A 14,024-nucleotide genomic window follows, 5' to 3' on the forward strand; every position below is an offset into this window, starting at 1 on the left:
CCTGGGTAGTCAGGTCCACTTTTCCCCCCACTACCACGCCCATGATGCCATGTCTCTCCTCTCCACCCCCAGTCAGCAGAACTGCTGACTTTAGGAAATGCTTCAAAAAGCAACAAATTTGAATAATTGTTTACTAAACTTGTTTCAGGACAGCGGAGCTAGAGTGCCTATGTCTCAAGCGGAGTGAGCCGTATAGGTGAGAGGAGTGGAGAGACTCGGCTGGAGCGCTCCACTTTAACCCGAGGGGTGTGTTCAGCTCGGAGCCGTTCAGGAAGAGTGGAGAACAGACAGACTGGGTGTCGCTGACCTGTGGCGCACCAGGACCGCGCAGGTCAGCGAGACAGAGACTGTCTAATGCCGTCTAATGTCCCGAGAAATACCATGTCATGCCACCGCCACCTGTCGCGGCGGCAAGGTTTACAAATTAAAAGCACTTTGTAAATGCAGGTCCAACAGTTCATATATGAATGTAGCAAGCTCCAAATATGTATTTGATGAAGATTACAAATACTTGTACATGCACATATTTGTTATTTATTTTCTATACATGTGTGCATATGTTTATGAATCTTATTTTTTATATGTGTTTTTTACTTATGGAATGAAACATATTTGTGTGTGCATTGAAAATGTATTTATGTTTTGAGTCACATATAAAACCAGAACGGTTACCGAGGTGGAAATAATCTTGATGGAACAGAACTCTCAGTAACATGAGCCAGACTTTGAGCTAAGCAAGTTTGAAGGACATGAAGACAAGCTGCAGAGACACTGATCATCAGAACTCATGCACAGTGGTGATGTCAGCAGTGACATCATCATACTCTTCATCCAATCCCTGAGCTCCTCCAACAGACTGTTTCATCTCCATGGAGACGGCTGCTTTGTCTCCTGTGTCCCTGCTGCAGTAGATGGACAGCATCAGACCAGTGGAGACGATGAACGGACAGAAGACCAGGAGGTGGACGAAGAGTCTGACCAGAGAGAGAGGAGGAGGAGGAGGAGGAGGAGAAGAAGATGAAGAAGGAGGAGATGTAGGAGGAGGAGATGTAGGAGGAGGAGGAGGAGGAGGAGGGGATGTAGGAGGAGGAGGGGGATCTGTGGAGACAGGAGCAGAACCTGGTTCAGTGCAGTGATCAGTTTCTCATATCGTTAAAGTGTCATAGAAACAGGAAGTGATGTCATCCTCCTGACCTCTGACCCTCAGCCAGCTCTCAGCAGACCTTCCCAACTGATCAGTAGAACAGGAGTAGAGATCTTCATCAGACTGTTGGACTCCACTGAGCTTCAGTTCACTGACAGGTTCAGATCCAAATTTGGTTTCATTCCTGTAGAAATAAGCCTTTTCTGTCTTTGCATCACTGTTTCCACTTTTAACGCTGCAGCTCAGAGTGACATCACTTCCTCTCATCACAGGAAGTGCAGGGATGCCCAGGATCACCTGACCTGAACGACAGAGACCAGAGTCAGAGTCAGAGACAGAGTTACAACTACAGACCAGAGTCATATAGGTGGTTTGCACGTGATGTCTAGCAGTTGTTGGAGAAGTCTCCCCAGACACTTCCTCCAGCTCTTCTGGGAGGACCCCAAGGCGTTCCCAGGCCAGCTGAGTGACACAGTCACTCCAGTGTGTCCTGGGTCTTCCTCGGGGCCTCCTCCCGGTGGGACATGCCCGGAACACCTCCTGAAGGCCTCAGACTTGGAGGTGCTGATTCTCATACCAGCTGCTTCACACTCGGCTGCAAACCGCCCCAGAGTATGCTGGATGTCCTGGCTCGAGGGAGCCAACACAACAACATCATCCGCAAAAAGCAGAGATGAGATCAAGTGGCTCCTGAACCGTAACCCCCTCCGGCCCTCGGCTGCGCCTAGAAATTCTGTCCATAAAAATAATGAACAGAACCGGTGACAAAGGGCAGCCCTGCCGGAGTCCAACATGCACCGGGAACAGGTCTGACTTACTGCCGGCAATGCGAACCAAGCTCCTGCTCCGGTCAAACAGGGACCGTACAGCCCTCAGCAGAGGGCCTCCGACCCCATACTCTCGGAGCACCTCCCACAGGATGCCACGTGGGACACGGTCGAAAGCCTTCTCCAAGTCCACAAAACACATGTGGACTGGTTGGGCAAACTCCCATGCGCCCTCGAGCACCCTGCGGAGGGTGTAGAGACGAAAACCGCATTGTTCCTCTTGAATCCGAGGTTCGACTATCGGCTGAATTCTCCTCTCCAGCACCCTGGAATAGACTTTCCCCGGGAGGCTGAGGAGTGTGATCCCCCGATAGTTGGAACACACCCTCCGGTCCCCCTTTTTGAAGATAGGGACCACCACCCCGGTCTGCCAGTCCAGAGGTACTGTCCCCTGACCACGGCGACCAGCTGCCATTCATTTTCAATGTACGATGGCGACGATGGGCGACCGGAGCATCCGACGGTGGTGAGCGACATGATGCGAGCGACTTGAGCGACAAAAATTGAGAGAGGCTCAAATGTATGCAAATGAGGCAACCGCGGCGACAGCCAATTGCGGACTGGGATTCTCACAGCAGGAGAAATTGAGAGAGCCTGAATGGACACATCTGCAGCACAGCTTGAATGTGCCGTCCCTCACAGTGTGACCGTCGTACCGGCAGTGACAGACAGGCTCAAGTAACGACTGTTACTTTCGTCCCGACAGTGACTCCCGACACTTAAACTTGAGTTGTTTCTATACTGAAAAACTGTAGGATGTGTTTTTAAAGCAGAAGTAAGCGGAATATTTGTGTTAATATACGTCTTAAATAGTTCTATCTTCCGATGGCAGTCACTTACATAGAGTGTTTGGTCTGAAACACGGGTCTGTCAGTCACTCTGCTCTGCTCTGAGCCCAGGAGAAAACGTCTTGTATACTTCCTTGTATCCTACAAGCTTTATCCAATGAGGAGAGAGAACGGCATGAAGGGCTGCGTGTGCAGCCAAGGGATGCGCGTGAATGTGGTGACGTAGGGACGAGGACCAATAGATCCATGACGAGGGCGGGGGCTGCTAACTAACAAAGTTAGCCAAAACGACCGGATCGCTTACTTCTGCTTTAATTGTAACTGGGTCAAAGTAAGACGTATCCTCAAGAATTTTTGCAGTTCTGTTAAGTCATACATGATGTACATGCTGACAAATTTAGACATGTCAAGAAAACGCTCTCCCCTACTCACTTTCCATCATTTCCAATCACCGTTCTCCACTTCCTGCCCCCCCATCTTAACTTTGCAGAATCACATGGCTGCAAACCACCTAGACAGAGTTACAGCTACAGACCAGAGTCATATACAGACAGTTACAGCTACAGAGTCTGAACCTCTCACCTTTAGTTGCACTCTTGGGGATTTTGACAACACTGATGTCGACCTGGAGACTCCTCTGTCCTGAACTGGTTTCACACCAGTAAACTCCAGAGTCTGACTGGGAGAGAGCTGAGATGGAGCAGGAGGAACCACTAGAGACCCCAAATCCCCCTGAACCACACTGATCCACCTGTCCTCTTGTGGTCCTCTTCACTGTCTGTCCTCCTGTCTGGTGATCATCAACACAACTCAAAGACACTGAGTCTAGAGAGAAGAACTGCTGAAGGTTTGGATTGACGTCCAGAGACACTGAGGACAGAGAGAGAGAGAGTCAGATAGAGAGACACAGGCTGTGTCCCAATTCAGCGGGTGCAGCCTTCGGAGGACCCAGCCTACGCGGTCCATGGAGGCAATGACTTCGGAGGCTCCTCTGACGGCCGCGTCAACAGTTGGTAAATGTGACGGTCTAGCCTTCGGAGCATTTCCTGATTGCATCCGAATGTAAACAACATCCTAACATTAAACATTTGAAAGTGCCACTTGCAACGGCTCCTCACCTGTGATGCCAGGAAAGCCTGGCTCAGCGGGCGACCACACCTCCAAGCCGGTCGTAGAATGGTGCTACCATGGCTACAGCACAGAGCCACTAACGTTCGATGGCTAGCATGCTAGGTTGCTAATAACAACAACGGCGTGCAAAGAATCTTGGGATACGGGAGGCCACGAAGGATAGGTGCAGTGCGTCCTCCTAGAACCGGCAAAGTAAGGCTGCATTCGTCGGCCGCATTTGGAGGAGCCTTTGAACTGGGACAGGCCTAGTCATGACGCTGTGACGTAATCGACCTTTAAATGCTGCTTCCGAAGGCTGCAGCCGCTGGATTGGGACACAGCTAATGACAGAGAGAGAGAGAGAGAGAGAGAGAGAGACACTGACAGACAGTAACAGTTTTCTCTCTCACCTTCAGAAACAGTCAGTCCAGACAGCAGCAACACACACACACCTGTAACAGGAGGTCAGAGGTCAGTGGAGCTCGGAGGTCAGAGGTTTACTGATGTGACACTAATCGATTTTTCATACCTGGCCCTGTAACACTCACATTCTCAACAATAGTAATTCATTCATTTAATGGTTTAAAAGCCGCAGAGGTAAAGTTTGTGGTCTCTGTGTTTGTGGTGTGATGAAGCAGACTGATCACCATATTTTGTTAGATTAATATTATTAATATTGAATGATGGAATGTCTGGGAGGGGTAAACAACGCGCTGCTGTGTTTTGAATTTGACTGCAACAGATTTGGCCACATTCTTACATACTGCTCCTTTAACAATTGTAACAATTAACAGTTAAATAACTGTTAACAATCACAGCAAACCTACAACTGCACCATCTTACTTTTCACATCATGATCTTTGTTTTCAAGCCTGTGTGAGTCCTGTAAAAGTCTTATCACTCATTCATTAAACCCACTAACAAAGCTTTCATGAACACACAGCGTCCAATGCAGGACGCCGTTCACTCTCAGTACCCAGAGGCATGATGGGAGGAGCCCAGAGCATCATGGGAAGTGAGTGGCGCCGCCAGCCGGAATCCTGTACGCACTGTGCGTACAATTTTTTTCATAGGTGAAAAAAAAAGACGCAATTTTGTTTATTTTGAGGGGGTGTGATAAAGACACTTGTTGTTTGTAACAGGCTAAACGTGCTGAGATCTGTCATGTTCGTGTTCCAAGGATGAGGCCGTGTTGATAGCAAGTAACTTAGTTTAATGTCTCATGTTCTCAACCACATACCTGTGGCTCCCTGCAGTCTTGCTCTACCCCGTTATATGGTACGGTAAGGTGACTACTAACCAGTACTGCCGCCTAGCGGTCAAACAATCATAACATCCCCCCTTTTCTAAGGTAAAATGCATTAACATGAATCATCACATTAGCTGTGTCAGTTATTTCAACCATTTCTCATTCAGCATAACTCTGCAACACATAAGCAGTATAAACAGTTTATATCAGATTGCATAACTCACATATATAAGCCAACACTAGACCATTTAGAACACATTCACAACATCAATCAATATACATTTTGTTCAACATCTTTAACATGCATATTGAATTGTCTTTGTTTATAAGTTCAGTCTATCAGGCTTTCTGATTTCTCTTGTGGACCTTCTTAACTCAGGTTCGCTTGGAGTAGGTGTGTGAGAGTCAGTGTTACAGTCCATAGCAGGTGTAGGAATTACCTGAGATTCACCACAGGTTACACTGAGCTCACCAACAGTCCCTTGAGGAGTCTTTAACAGACTGCGACGATTGCGTCTGAGGATTTGTCCATCATCAGTTTTCACCGTGTACGATCGTGGAGCAACTTCTTGCAGGACAGTTGCTTTTGTACTCCATCCATCAGCATCCTCAATCCTGACTGTGGCGTTGGTAGTCAGTGGAGGGAGATGCTTGGTTGTTCTGTCATAGAATGACTTTTGCATCATTTTCTGTTGTCGTAGCTCATGTTCAATCTTTGAGTGATTCTTTTGCTTTAATTTGTCATCTTGATGACTCAGCAATGTTGTTCGTAGCGTCCTCTGCATCAGCAGTTCAGCTGGTGACAGGCCGCACTGAAGAGGTGATGCTCTGTAGCTCAATAAAGCCAGATAGGGATCCGAGTCACTATCAGCTGCTTTCTTTAGGAGTTGCTTGAGAATGTGAACTCCTTTTTCAGCTTGCCCGTTTGACTGTGCATAGTGTGGGCTTGACGTCACATGCTTGAAATCATATTGCACTGCAAACTTCTGCCATTCTTTGCTGCTGAAGCAGGGGCCATTGTCGCTCACCACGGTGTGTGGGATGCCATGCCTGGCGAAGATAGATTTAGCATGTGTTATGACACAAGTTGATGTTGAGCTTGTTAGTAGCGCCATCTCAGGGAAGTTTGAGTAGTAATCCATTACCACTAAATAGTCTTTACCTCTGAGATGAAACAAGTCCATTCCTACTTTGTGCCATGGTGCTGTTGGCACCTCAGCTACCACCATAGGCTCTTTGCTCTGCTTGTTCCTGTGTTTCTGGCATGTTTCACATTTACTTATAAGTGTTTCAATGTCTTTGTTCAGTCCAGGCCAGAAAACCGTGTCTCTCGCCCTCCTTTTGCACTTTTCGATGCCGAGATGGCCTTCATGTATCCTGTGCAACATGTCCATTCTCAAAGCCCGTGGAATAACAATCCTGCCCTTTTTCAACAGCAGACCATCCACAGTACTAAGCTCACCTCTGACATGGTAAAATTGTGGACATGAACCAGCTGGCCATCCCTCATCCATGTTCTTCATGACATGCTGTAGCTCAGCATCCTTTGCTGTAGCCTCCGCTATTTGTCTTGACTTTGTGTCAGACACAGGCAGTGTAGCCGACACCATGTTCACGTGACACTGTATGTCTTCATCTGTTTCACTCACACTGTCGCCTGTTGTTGCTCTGGATAGGGCATCAGCAAGGACTAGGTGTTTACCTGGAGTATATATCAGTTGATACACTCTTTCCACAAGCCTCAGTTCTTCACAGGCTCTGTCACCCAGAAGTGATTCACGTCCCTCATTCACAACAAAGAAGGATAGGTGGTGCACTTTTCCTTTAACTGTGACACTCAACCTGCATGTGCCCAAACATTTGATTGGCCGCCCATTGTAGTCTTTCAGTCCAGATTCTTTTCTTTTTATTTGTGGCTTATTTTTCATTGCCTTCATATCACACATGCTTATGAGATTTGCTTTCGCACCAGTGTCCAATCTCATGGTGACTACAGTTCCATTTATCATTAGAGGAGCTATCCACTTATCTTCTGTAGTGACATCATTTACATTGTCTGGCTTATTTATTTGTTCACTTTCACAATTCACCATTCCAACAAAGAACGTGTCACTTAGATCAGGCTCGTCTATTAAGTTTACAGTTTTTCCTTTCTTCCCCTCTTTCCGTTTGGAGAAGCATTGTTTAGCAAAATGATTCTTGCCTTGGCAAGTGGAGCATTGCTTACCAAACGCTGGACACTGTCTAGGCTTGTGCTGTGAGCCGCAGCGCTTGCAGTTTATCATCACGTCCTCCTGCTGTGCAGGCCGGGTCTGTGTGCGCCGTCTCCGCTGATACGACACTGCTCCAACCGCTGCCGCGCTGTCGCTCTGCGCCGAGGCGACTGCAGACATCTCGCTGAACGTCCTCACGTGCCTTTGGGACAGCTCACTGGCCTGGCAGATCTTAACTCATTGAGTGCCAACCACGTAATTTCTCGTTTTTCGTTCCCATGCGTTGAGTGCCAAAAACGAAATTTTTCGTTTTTTGCTTTTTTTTTAAATTATGAAAATAGACACTTTAATACACATTATATGTAAATTTGGGGACTCTACGACGAGGAGAACTGAAATAGATGACGATCAAAGTCACATGACAGCTCATGAACTGGAAGTTTTTATCATAACTCAGCTTCTGCAAACGGAGTTCTGCATGCAGATGCAGCGCAGCTGCTCCGCTGCTGCTCCGCTCTCACCCGCGAGGCTGCAGCAGCTGGGAGCTGAACCAGGAAGCTCTCAGCCCACTGTCTCGCCCGGTCTTCATCTGGAGCAACACCGTGTCCTCCCCAAAGTCCTCCCGCGGTAAAATCTGATGGTCTCTGGACCAAAGCAGACCGGCACCACCGACCCGTACCACAGACGGACCGCGACCACCGGCGGGACCGGTGTTCGCGAGCCGCTGTGGCCGGCAGAGCCTCACGTTCCGCGGCGAGAGGCTGTGACACGGCACGGTGCGTCTGTGTTATTGCTGTTTAGTGGCGCCCCCCCCGCCCCCGATGGTGGTTTTGTGAATAGAACAACAATTGTTGTGTATATTTATCTTATACAAGCCCTTTGATCCAGAAATGCGAGTGTCAGAAGAGCGACAGACACAAACAGAGCACCTTTCATAAAAGACGCTCTATCTCCTTTTCTAGAAAAAAAGGAGGGATTTTGGTGAAACCCAGCCATGTTTAGCTTGACTTTTCTCAGGAACGGAGGCACGTAGAAACAAACGGTTTGTGGCCATTTGAAGGATAAAGTTAAACCTTTCAAATGAGCTACAGTATGTGTTGGTGGCAATAATATAGAATACACTATGGCTCTAAAATAAAAAGTCAAATATGGTCTAATTTGCCGGTACACTTGACTAAAACTTTGGAAAGGAGCGCGGCACTCAATGAGTTAATGGCTCCTGCCAGCGTCAGCTCCATCTCCCGTAGTAGCCTCTCTCTGACCTTTTTATCCTCCACGCCGTAGACAATCTGGTCCCGTATCATGGAGTCCGTCAGCGTTGCGAAGTTGCAGGACTGCGCCTTTAGCCGCAAGTCCGTCAGGAAGCTATCGAAGGGCTCATGTTGGCGCTGTGTACGAGACCGAAACACATACCTCTCGTACGTCTCGTTCTTCTTCGGAGAACAGTGAGTATCAAACTTGCTAAGCACTACATCCAACTTTTCATTATCTTCAGGACTGTCAAACACGAACGTGTTAAATACTTCTATGGCCTGTGGCCCTGCTATCGTTAGCAGCAGCGCTACCTTTCTTGCTTCCGGCTTTGCCTCGAGTCCCTTAGCAGCAACATAAAGGTGAAACCGCTGTTTGAAGGTGCGCCAGTTCTCGTCGACATTCCCCGTTAGTTTCAAACTTTCCGGTGGTTTTAAATCCATGTCGCCCATTCGAGTTTACTCCTGGTACCATGTCATGTTCGTGTTCCAAGGATGAGGCCGTGTTGATAGCAAGTAACTTAGTTTAATGTCTCACGTTCTCAACCACATACCTGTGGCTCCATGCAGTCTTGCTCTACCCCGTTATATGGTACGGTAAGCTGACTACTAACCAGTACTGCCGCCTAGCGGTCAAACATGTAATAACATCCAATCATAACAAGATCATTGATTGTTAAACCAATGTGCAGTATATTAATGAGCGACAAGTCCCATTGCTACGTGGCATGATAAGCACAGCGATCCCCCCCCCCCCGAAAAAAAAAACTGTTGTAGCCTATTTGCCGTTTCTGTGCGTACATTGAAATTGAATCCTGGCGGCGCCACTGCCTGGAGGTGACACTACTGTGCATATTCAGTGGACTGCATAACGAGGAAGTAATCAGGAAGACAGAAACTTTTTGAGTGAATGTTCCAGTAGAGAAACTCTAATAGAAATGAATGTACACTACACCATATTCAACCCAGTATCCTGTTCATATAAAACATCCATGGTCAGAGATCAGTGAAGGTCAGAGGTCAGAGATCAGTATAATGTGTGTGTGTTGACTCACCTAGCAGCAGAGAGAGAGATGCAGTCTTCATGTTGTCGTGGTAACGACTGACTGTTGGTCTGAGCTGCAAAGTAACTTAAGTTTCACCACTTCCTGTTTCTGGTCTCACCTCCTGTTAAAGTCATTGATGTCACTGATATCTATGTCCATAGTCGTCTTTGTTCCTCTGTTTGTCTTTGTGTCTGTCAATAAGCAACAATGCAAATTATGAAGCTCATCACTGTGTTTTTGTAAAATGTATTAAACCTTTCTTCTCCTACAACTTTAGCTCAATTGACACCAAATGTGCTCCGACTGCATCTTCTGACTGTCCTCCACAAAGTTAACATCCGGATATTTAATATTTGAAAAATTGAGTGCATGAAAACGTTTGACTGTAAACACTACTGTAAACATATACCAGTCAATTCTTGGTGAATACATTTTCAATCTTCCTGAAAAAAAAAGAAAACTTTTTGGAGTCGTGATTGATTAAGTTTGGCAAATATCAGAATTTTATCTTAAAAACTGAATTTTTGAAAGCATTTTAATTCTGTTCTCCTGGGAACGACTGCAGTCAATGTAAGAGTGGCATTTTTAAACAATAGTTTTTCTCATGAACCATAATGAACCCTGACATCAGGAAATAGTCACTCATGATCATTTATTAATGATAGTTCACTTGTTTATGTTCTGTCTGTCCAGCATCCTCCAACAAGGACGTGTGTTGGTGGGTTCATAATGTTCATAATGGTATTTATAAGTTGTTGGTTTAAGGCTGGATGAGGTTATGGCTGTTAGTATGTTATTTTCTTTTTAATTATGTTCCTCGTTCCATATTTATTATTGGATTTATGAAAAACATCAACCAATATTGCATATACAGCTATAATTATTATACTGGCTAATTAAAGAATACTTATTTTTACAATTAGAAGTGTAACTCAAAAAACTGCATTTTTACACCTATTTCGAATTTTATTTGAATACAAATACAAATACCTTTTCTCCCTCAACAAATACAAATACTGGATGCTTTGCACACCCCTAACAGTGAGACAGACAGAATACAGACCTGTATCTTCACACATTGATACAAACAGCAGCTTCTGAGAACAGAGGAAGTGAGCTGCAGGTGGGTGGTGTTGGTCTGTCCTCTGTTCTGTTTTACCTCAGGACTGTGGTCAGAGCTGCATGCTATCGTCAGCAGGACGGAGCTGTGGTTTCACTAAAGTTTATCTGAACATCCTGTGGCCTGAGTGACAGGAGCAGCTGCTGCGTCACTGTTTCAGTAGCTGCATTTTCCATTGCCCCTGGAAATGCACAAAACCTAAATATTGCAATAAAAAACTGGAGATGGAAACTTGGAAACGTGTGGACGGAGGAGGAGACCCAAGTATCGTTGACCATGATACGCTGCCTTCGTCTCCTGTTGAAAACAATAAGCAGCAGGCAAGGCAAGGCAATTTTATTTATATAGCCCGTTTTTGCAAACAGTTTGTCTCAAAGGGCTTTACATCCCATCGTAACAACATCCTCTGTCCTTAGACCCTCACATCCACTGAGGAAAAACTCCATAGAAAACCCTTTTAACAGGGAAAACCAGGAGAAAGCTCAGGGTGAGCAACAGAGGAGGGATCCCTCACCCAGGACGGACAGACGGGACAGAGATGTTGTTACAGACAAGAAAACAGTTTACATCAGAGAATATGAGAAACATGGAAATGTTAACAACAGCTGAAGGAGGAAGCTTCTGGTAGGCAAGGGAGGCAGGGAGAGCAGACTAGCTTAATGGGAGGACTGGTTCATGGGAAGAGAGCAGCTGTAGAGGCAACCGAGATCACTGTCCCGTCACCATGGAAACGCAAGACGCTTACGTCCATCTTCCTCAAAGTGAAGTCTCACGTGACGAGAATTTAAGAGAATTGCGGGATATCGTGAGACTAGACTGTACGGCTCATTCGCAAAACAACTTTCAATGGAAACACCTGCAAATAGCAACTGTCCTTTTTCCAGATTTCATAAATATCTCTTTTATTTTGTGAAAACCTACCATCACCACGTGCATCTTCAGTTTCCAGTGAGTGAAGGTCACCTGCTGCTGGAGCTCCGCCCACCTGAGGAGCAGCTCTGTTGTCCTGGAGACGAGCAGCAGGCCTCAGACAGGGACAGTCTGGAGAACTGGACCAGAACCAGTCTGGAGACCTGGACCAGAACCAGTCTGGAGAACTGGAGCAGAACCAGTCTGGAGAACTGGACCAGAACCAGAGGCTGCCTTCATCAACTCCTGCTAACATTTCCATATTTCGCACATTCTGTGACATAAACTGTAAACTGTTTTTGTTGTGAACAACCTAAAATGAGTTAGCTGGCCACTAGGGGTCACCCTTTTCCACATAGGCAGTTTTGGGGTACTATTCTTCTTCTACTCCAGGTGAATGTTACTTCCTGTGTTATTCGGATGCCACCTCGCTGTGTATGCATGTATGCCTGCTCGTGTGTTGCATATAAAGTCCGTTTGCTCTTTAAAGTCCGCGTGATCCTTTTTCTTTGTGTGTACAAGTTACCACATATTTTTGGCGACGAGGTGAACCGGTTTTTGGCCGTGTCGACGGGAACGTCTCCGTTTTGTTTTGTTATTAGCATAGCTAGGCTAAAGTGTGCTAGCTAGCGTGCTAGGCGGCTGTCTGCGAGTGGCAAGACCGAGGACGGACAGCGCCGGACGGAGGAGACACGGCAGGACGGGAGACACGAGAGGCTCCAGCGGCTGCAGCAGCTGCGGTGGAACCGTCGGCGGAGCAGCGCGAGGAGGGGCAAGAGGCGCTGGTGGCGGCAGGACAGCTGCCGGGGATCGGAGTTCAAGCTCGGATGGCTACATACGGGACTGTCAGTGAATTTGTGGAGGGAAACGAGGACTGGACTGAGTACGAGGAGAGGTTGGGACACTTTTTCTCTGCTAATGAGATTACGGATGAGGCTAAACAGCGCTCTATTCTCCTGAGTGCGTGTGGAGCAAAGACTTATAAGCTGACAGCTGGAAAGGAAAGACCAGACAGCTGGAAAGGAAAACACATTCCAGCCAGGAAAACACATTCCAGCCAACATGAGGAAGACAGACAAGCCTGGAAGGATAGTTTATTAATATATAAAAAAGAACTCCGTAATGCTAGAAGCAATTACTATTCATCTCTAATAGAAAAGAATAAGAACAACCCCAGGTTCCTTTTCAACACTGTGGCCAGGCTAACCAAGAACCATAGTGTTGTTGAGCCATCCATCCCTCCAACTCTCAGCAGCAACGACTTCCTAACTTTCTTTACCGAAAAGATAGTTAATATTAGAACAAAAATTGCTAGTAATGGACCACAGATTACAGTACCCATAGAAACACCTCCCAGACTTGGTACACACTTGGACAGCTTCTCTCCCATCGACCTGTCAGACTTAACTTCTGCAATTACTTCTTCCAAGTCAGCCACATGTCTGCTGGATCCAGTTCCGACAAGACTACTTAAGGATGTCTTCCCCTTAATTAACATTTCTTTTCTGAACCAAATCAATCTTTCCTTAGCCACAGGCTACGTGCCACAGGCCTTCAAGGTGGCTGTCATTAACCCTTTACTTAAAAAACCTTCTCTTGACCCAGATGTCCTAGCCAACTATCGGCCTATATCCAACCTTCCTTACATCTCTAAGATCCTTGAGAAGATTGTCCTGGAGCAGCTACATGAACATCTGCACAGCAACGAGCTCTTTGAAGCTTTCCAATCTGGATTCAGAGAACACCATAGCACTGAAACAGCACTTGTCAAAGTCTCTAATGATCTTCTTATAGCTTCAGACAGAGGTCTCGTCTCTGTTCTTGTACTTTTGGACCTCAGTGCTGCATTCGACACCATCGACCACAGCATCCTGCTGCAGAGACTAGATCATGAAATAGGGATTAAAGGAACTGCCCTAAAATGGTTTAAGTCATACTTATCTGACAGGTTTCAATTTGTTAATGTTAATAACGACCACTCAGAGTATAGCAGAGTTACGTATGGTGTACCGCAGGGTTCAGTCTTAGGGCCAATCCTCTTCATTCTTTACATGCTCCCATTAGGTGGCATCATCCGGAAGCACTCAATCAATTTTCACTGTTATGCTGATGATACGCAACTCTACTTGTCCATAGAGCCAGATGACAGAAGCCGCCTCATCAATCTGCAAGACTGTCTGAAAGACATTAGATCCTGGATGTCCTCTAACTTCTTGCTACTGAATTCAGATAAAACTGAGGTCATTGTGTTTGGACCTAAACATCTCAGGGACACGTTCTCTAATCAGATCGCTACACTAGATGGCATCACCCTGACCCCGAGTACAACCGCGAGGAACCTTGGAGTCATTTTTGACCAGGACCTTTC

General features: G+C 46.5%; 2 protein-coding genes across 2 annotated transcripts in view; both read right to left on the reverse strand.

Moving 5' to 3' along the window:
* Positions 1 to 14,024, reverse strand: part of LOC146968260 (beta-enolase) — a 471,092-nt gene that overhangs the window by 380,862 nt on the left and 76,206 nt on the right. The gene's annotated exons all lie outside the window — the stretch shown is intronic.
* Positions 751 to 9,702, reverse strand: LOC146968276 (uncharacterized). The gene is made up of 4 exons (XM_085760197.1): positions 9,637 to 9,702; positions 4,280 to 4,321; positions 3,342 to 3,629; positions 751 to 1,446 (listed from the first exon to the last, which is right to left on the reverse strand). The coding sequence occupies exons 1-4, from the start codon at positions 9,665 to 9,667 to the stop codon at positions 1,145 to 1,147; spliced, it is 663 nt and encodes a 220-aa protein (XP_085616323.1). The 5' UTR covers positions 9,668 to 9,702; the 3' UTR covers positions 751 to 1,144.

This window comes from Trachurus japonicus, chromosome 18 (assembly GCF_045865225.1).
Source record: "Trachurus japonicus isolate A0001 chromosome 18, Traja_1.0".
Taxonomy (NCBI): domain Eukaryota; kingdom Metazoa; phylum Chordata; class Actinopteri; order Carangiformes; family Carangidae; genus Trachurus; species Trachurus japonicus.

Coding starts and splice junctions, on each gene's coding strand:
- LOC146968276 (XM_085760197.1), bottom strand. CDS start 9,667: ATGAAGACTGCATCTCTCTCTCTGCTGCTAG. Junction 3,630..4,279: donor TGGACTGACTGTTTCTGAAG/GTGAGAGAGAAA, acceptor CTCTGTCCTCAG/TGTCTCTGGACGTCAATCCA. Junction 1,447..3,341: donor CCCCAAGAGTGCAACTAAAG/GTGAGAGGTTCA, acceptor TCTGTCGTTCAG/GTCAGGTGATCCTGGGCATC.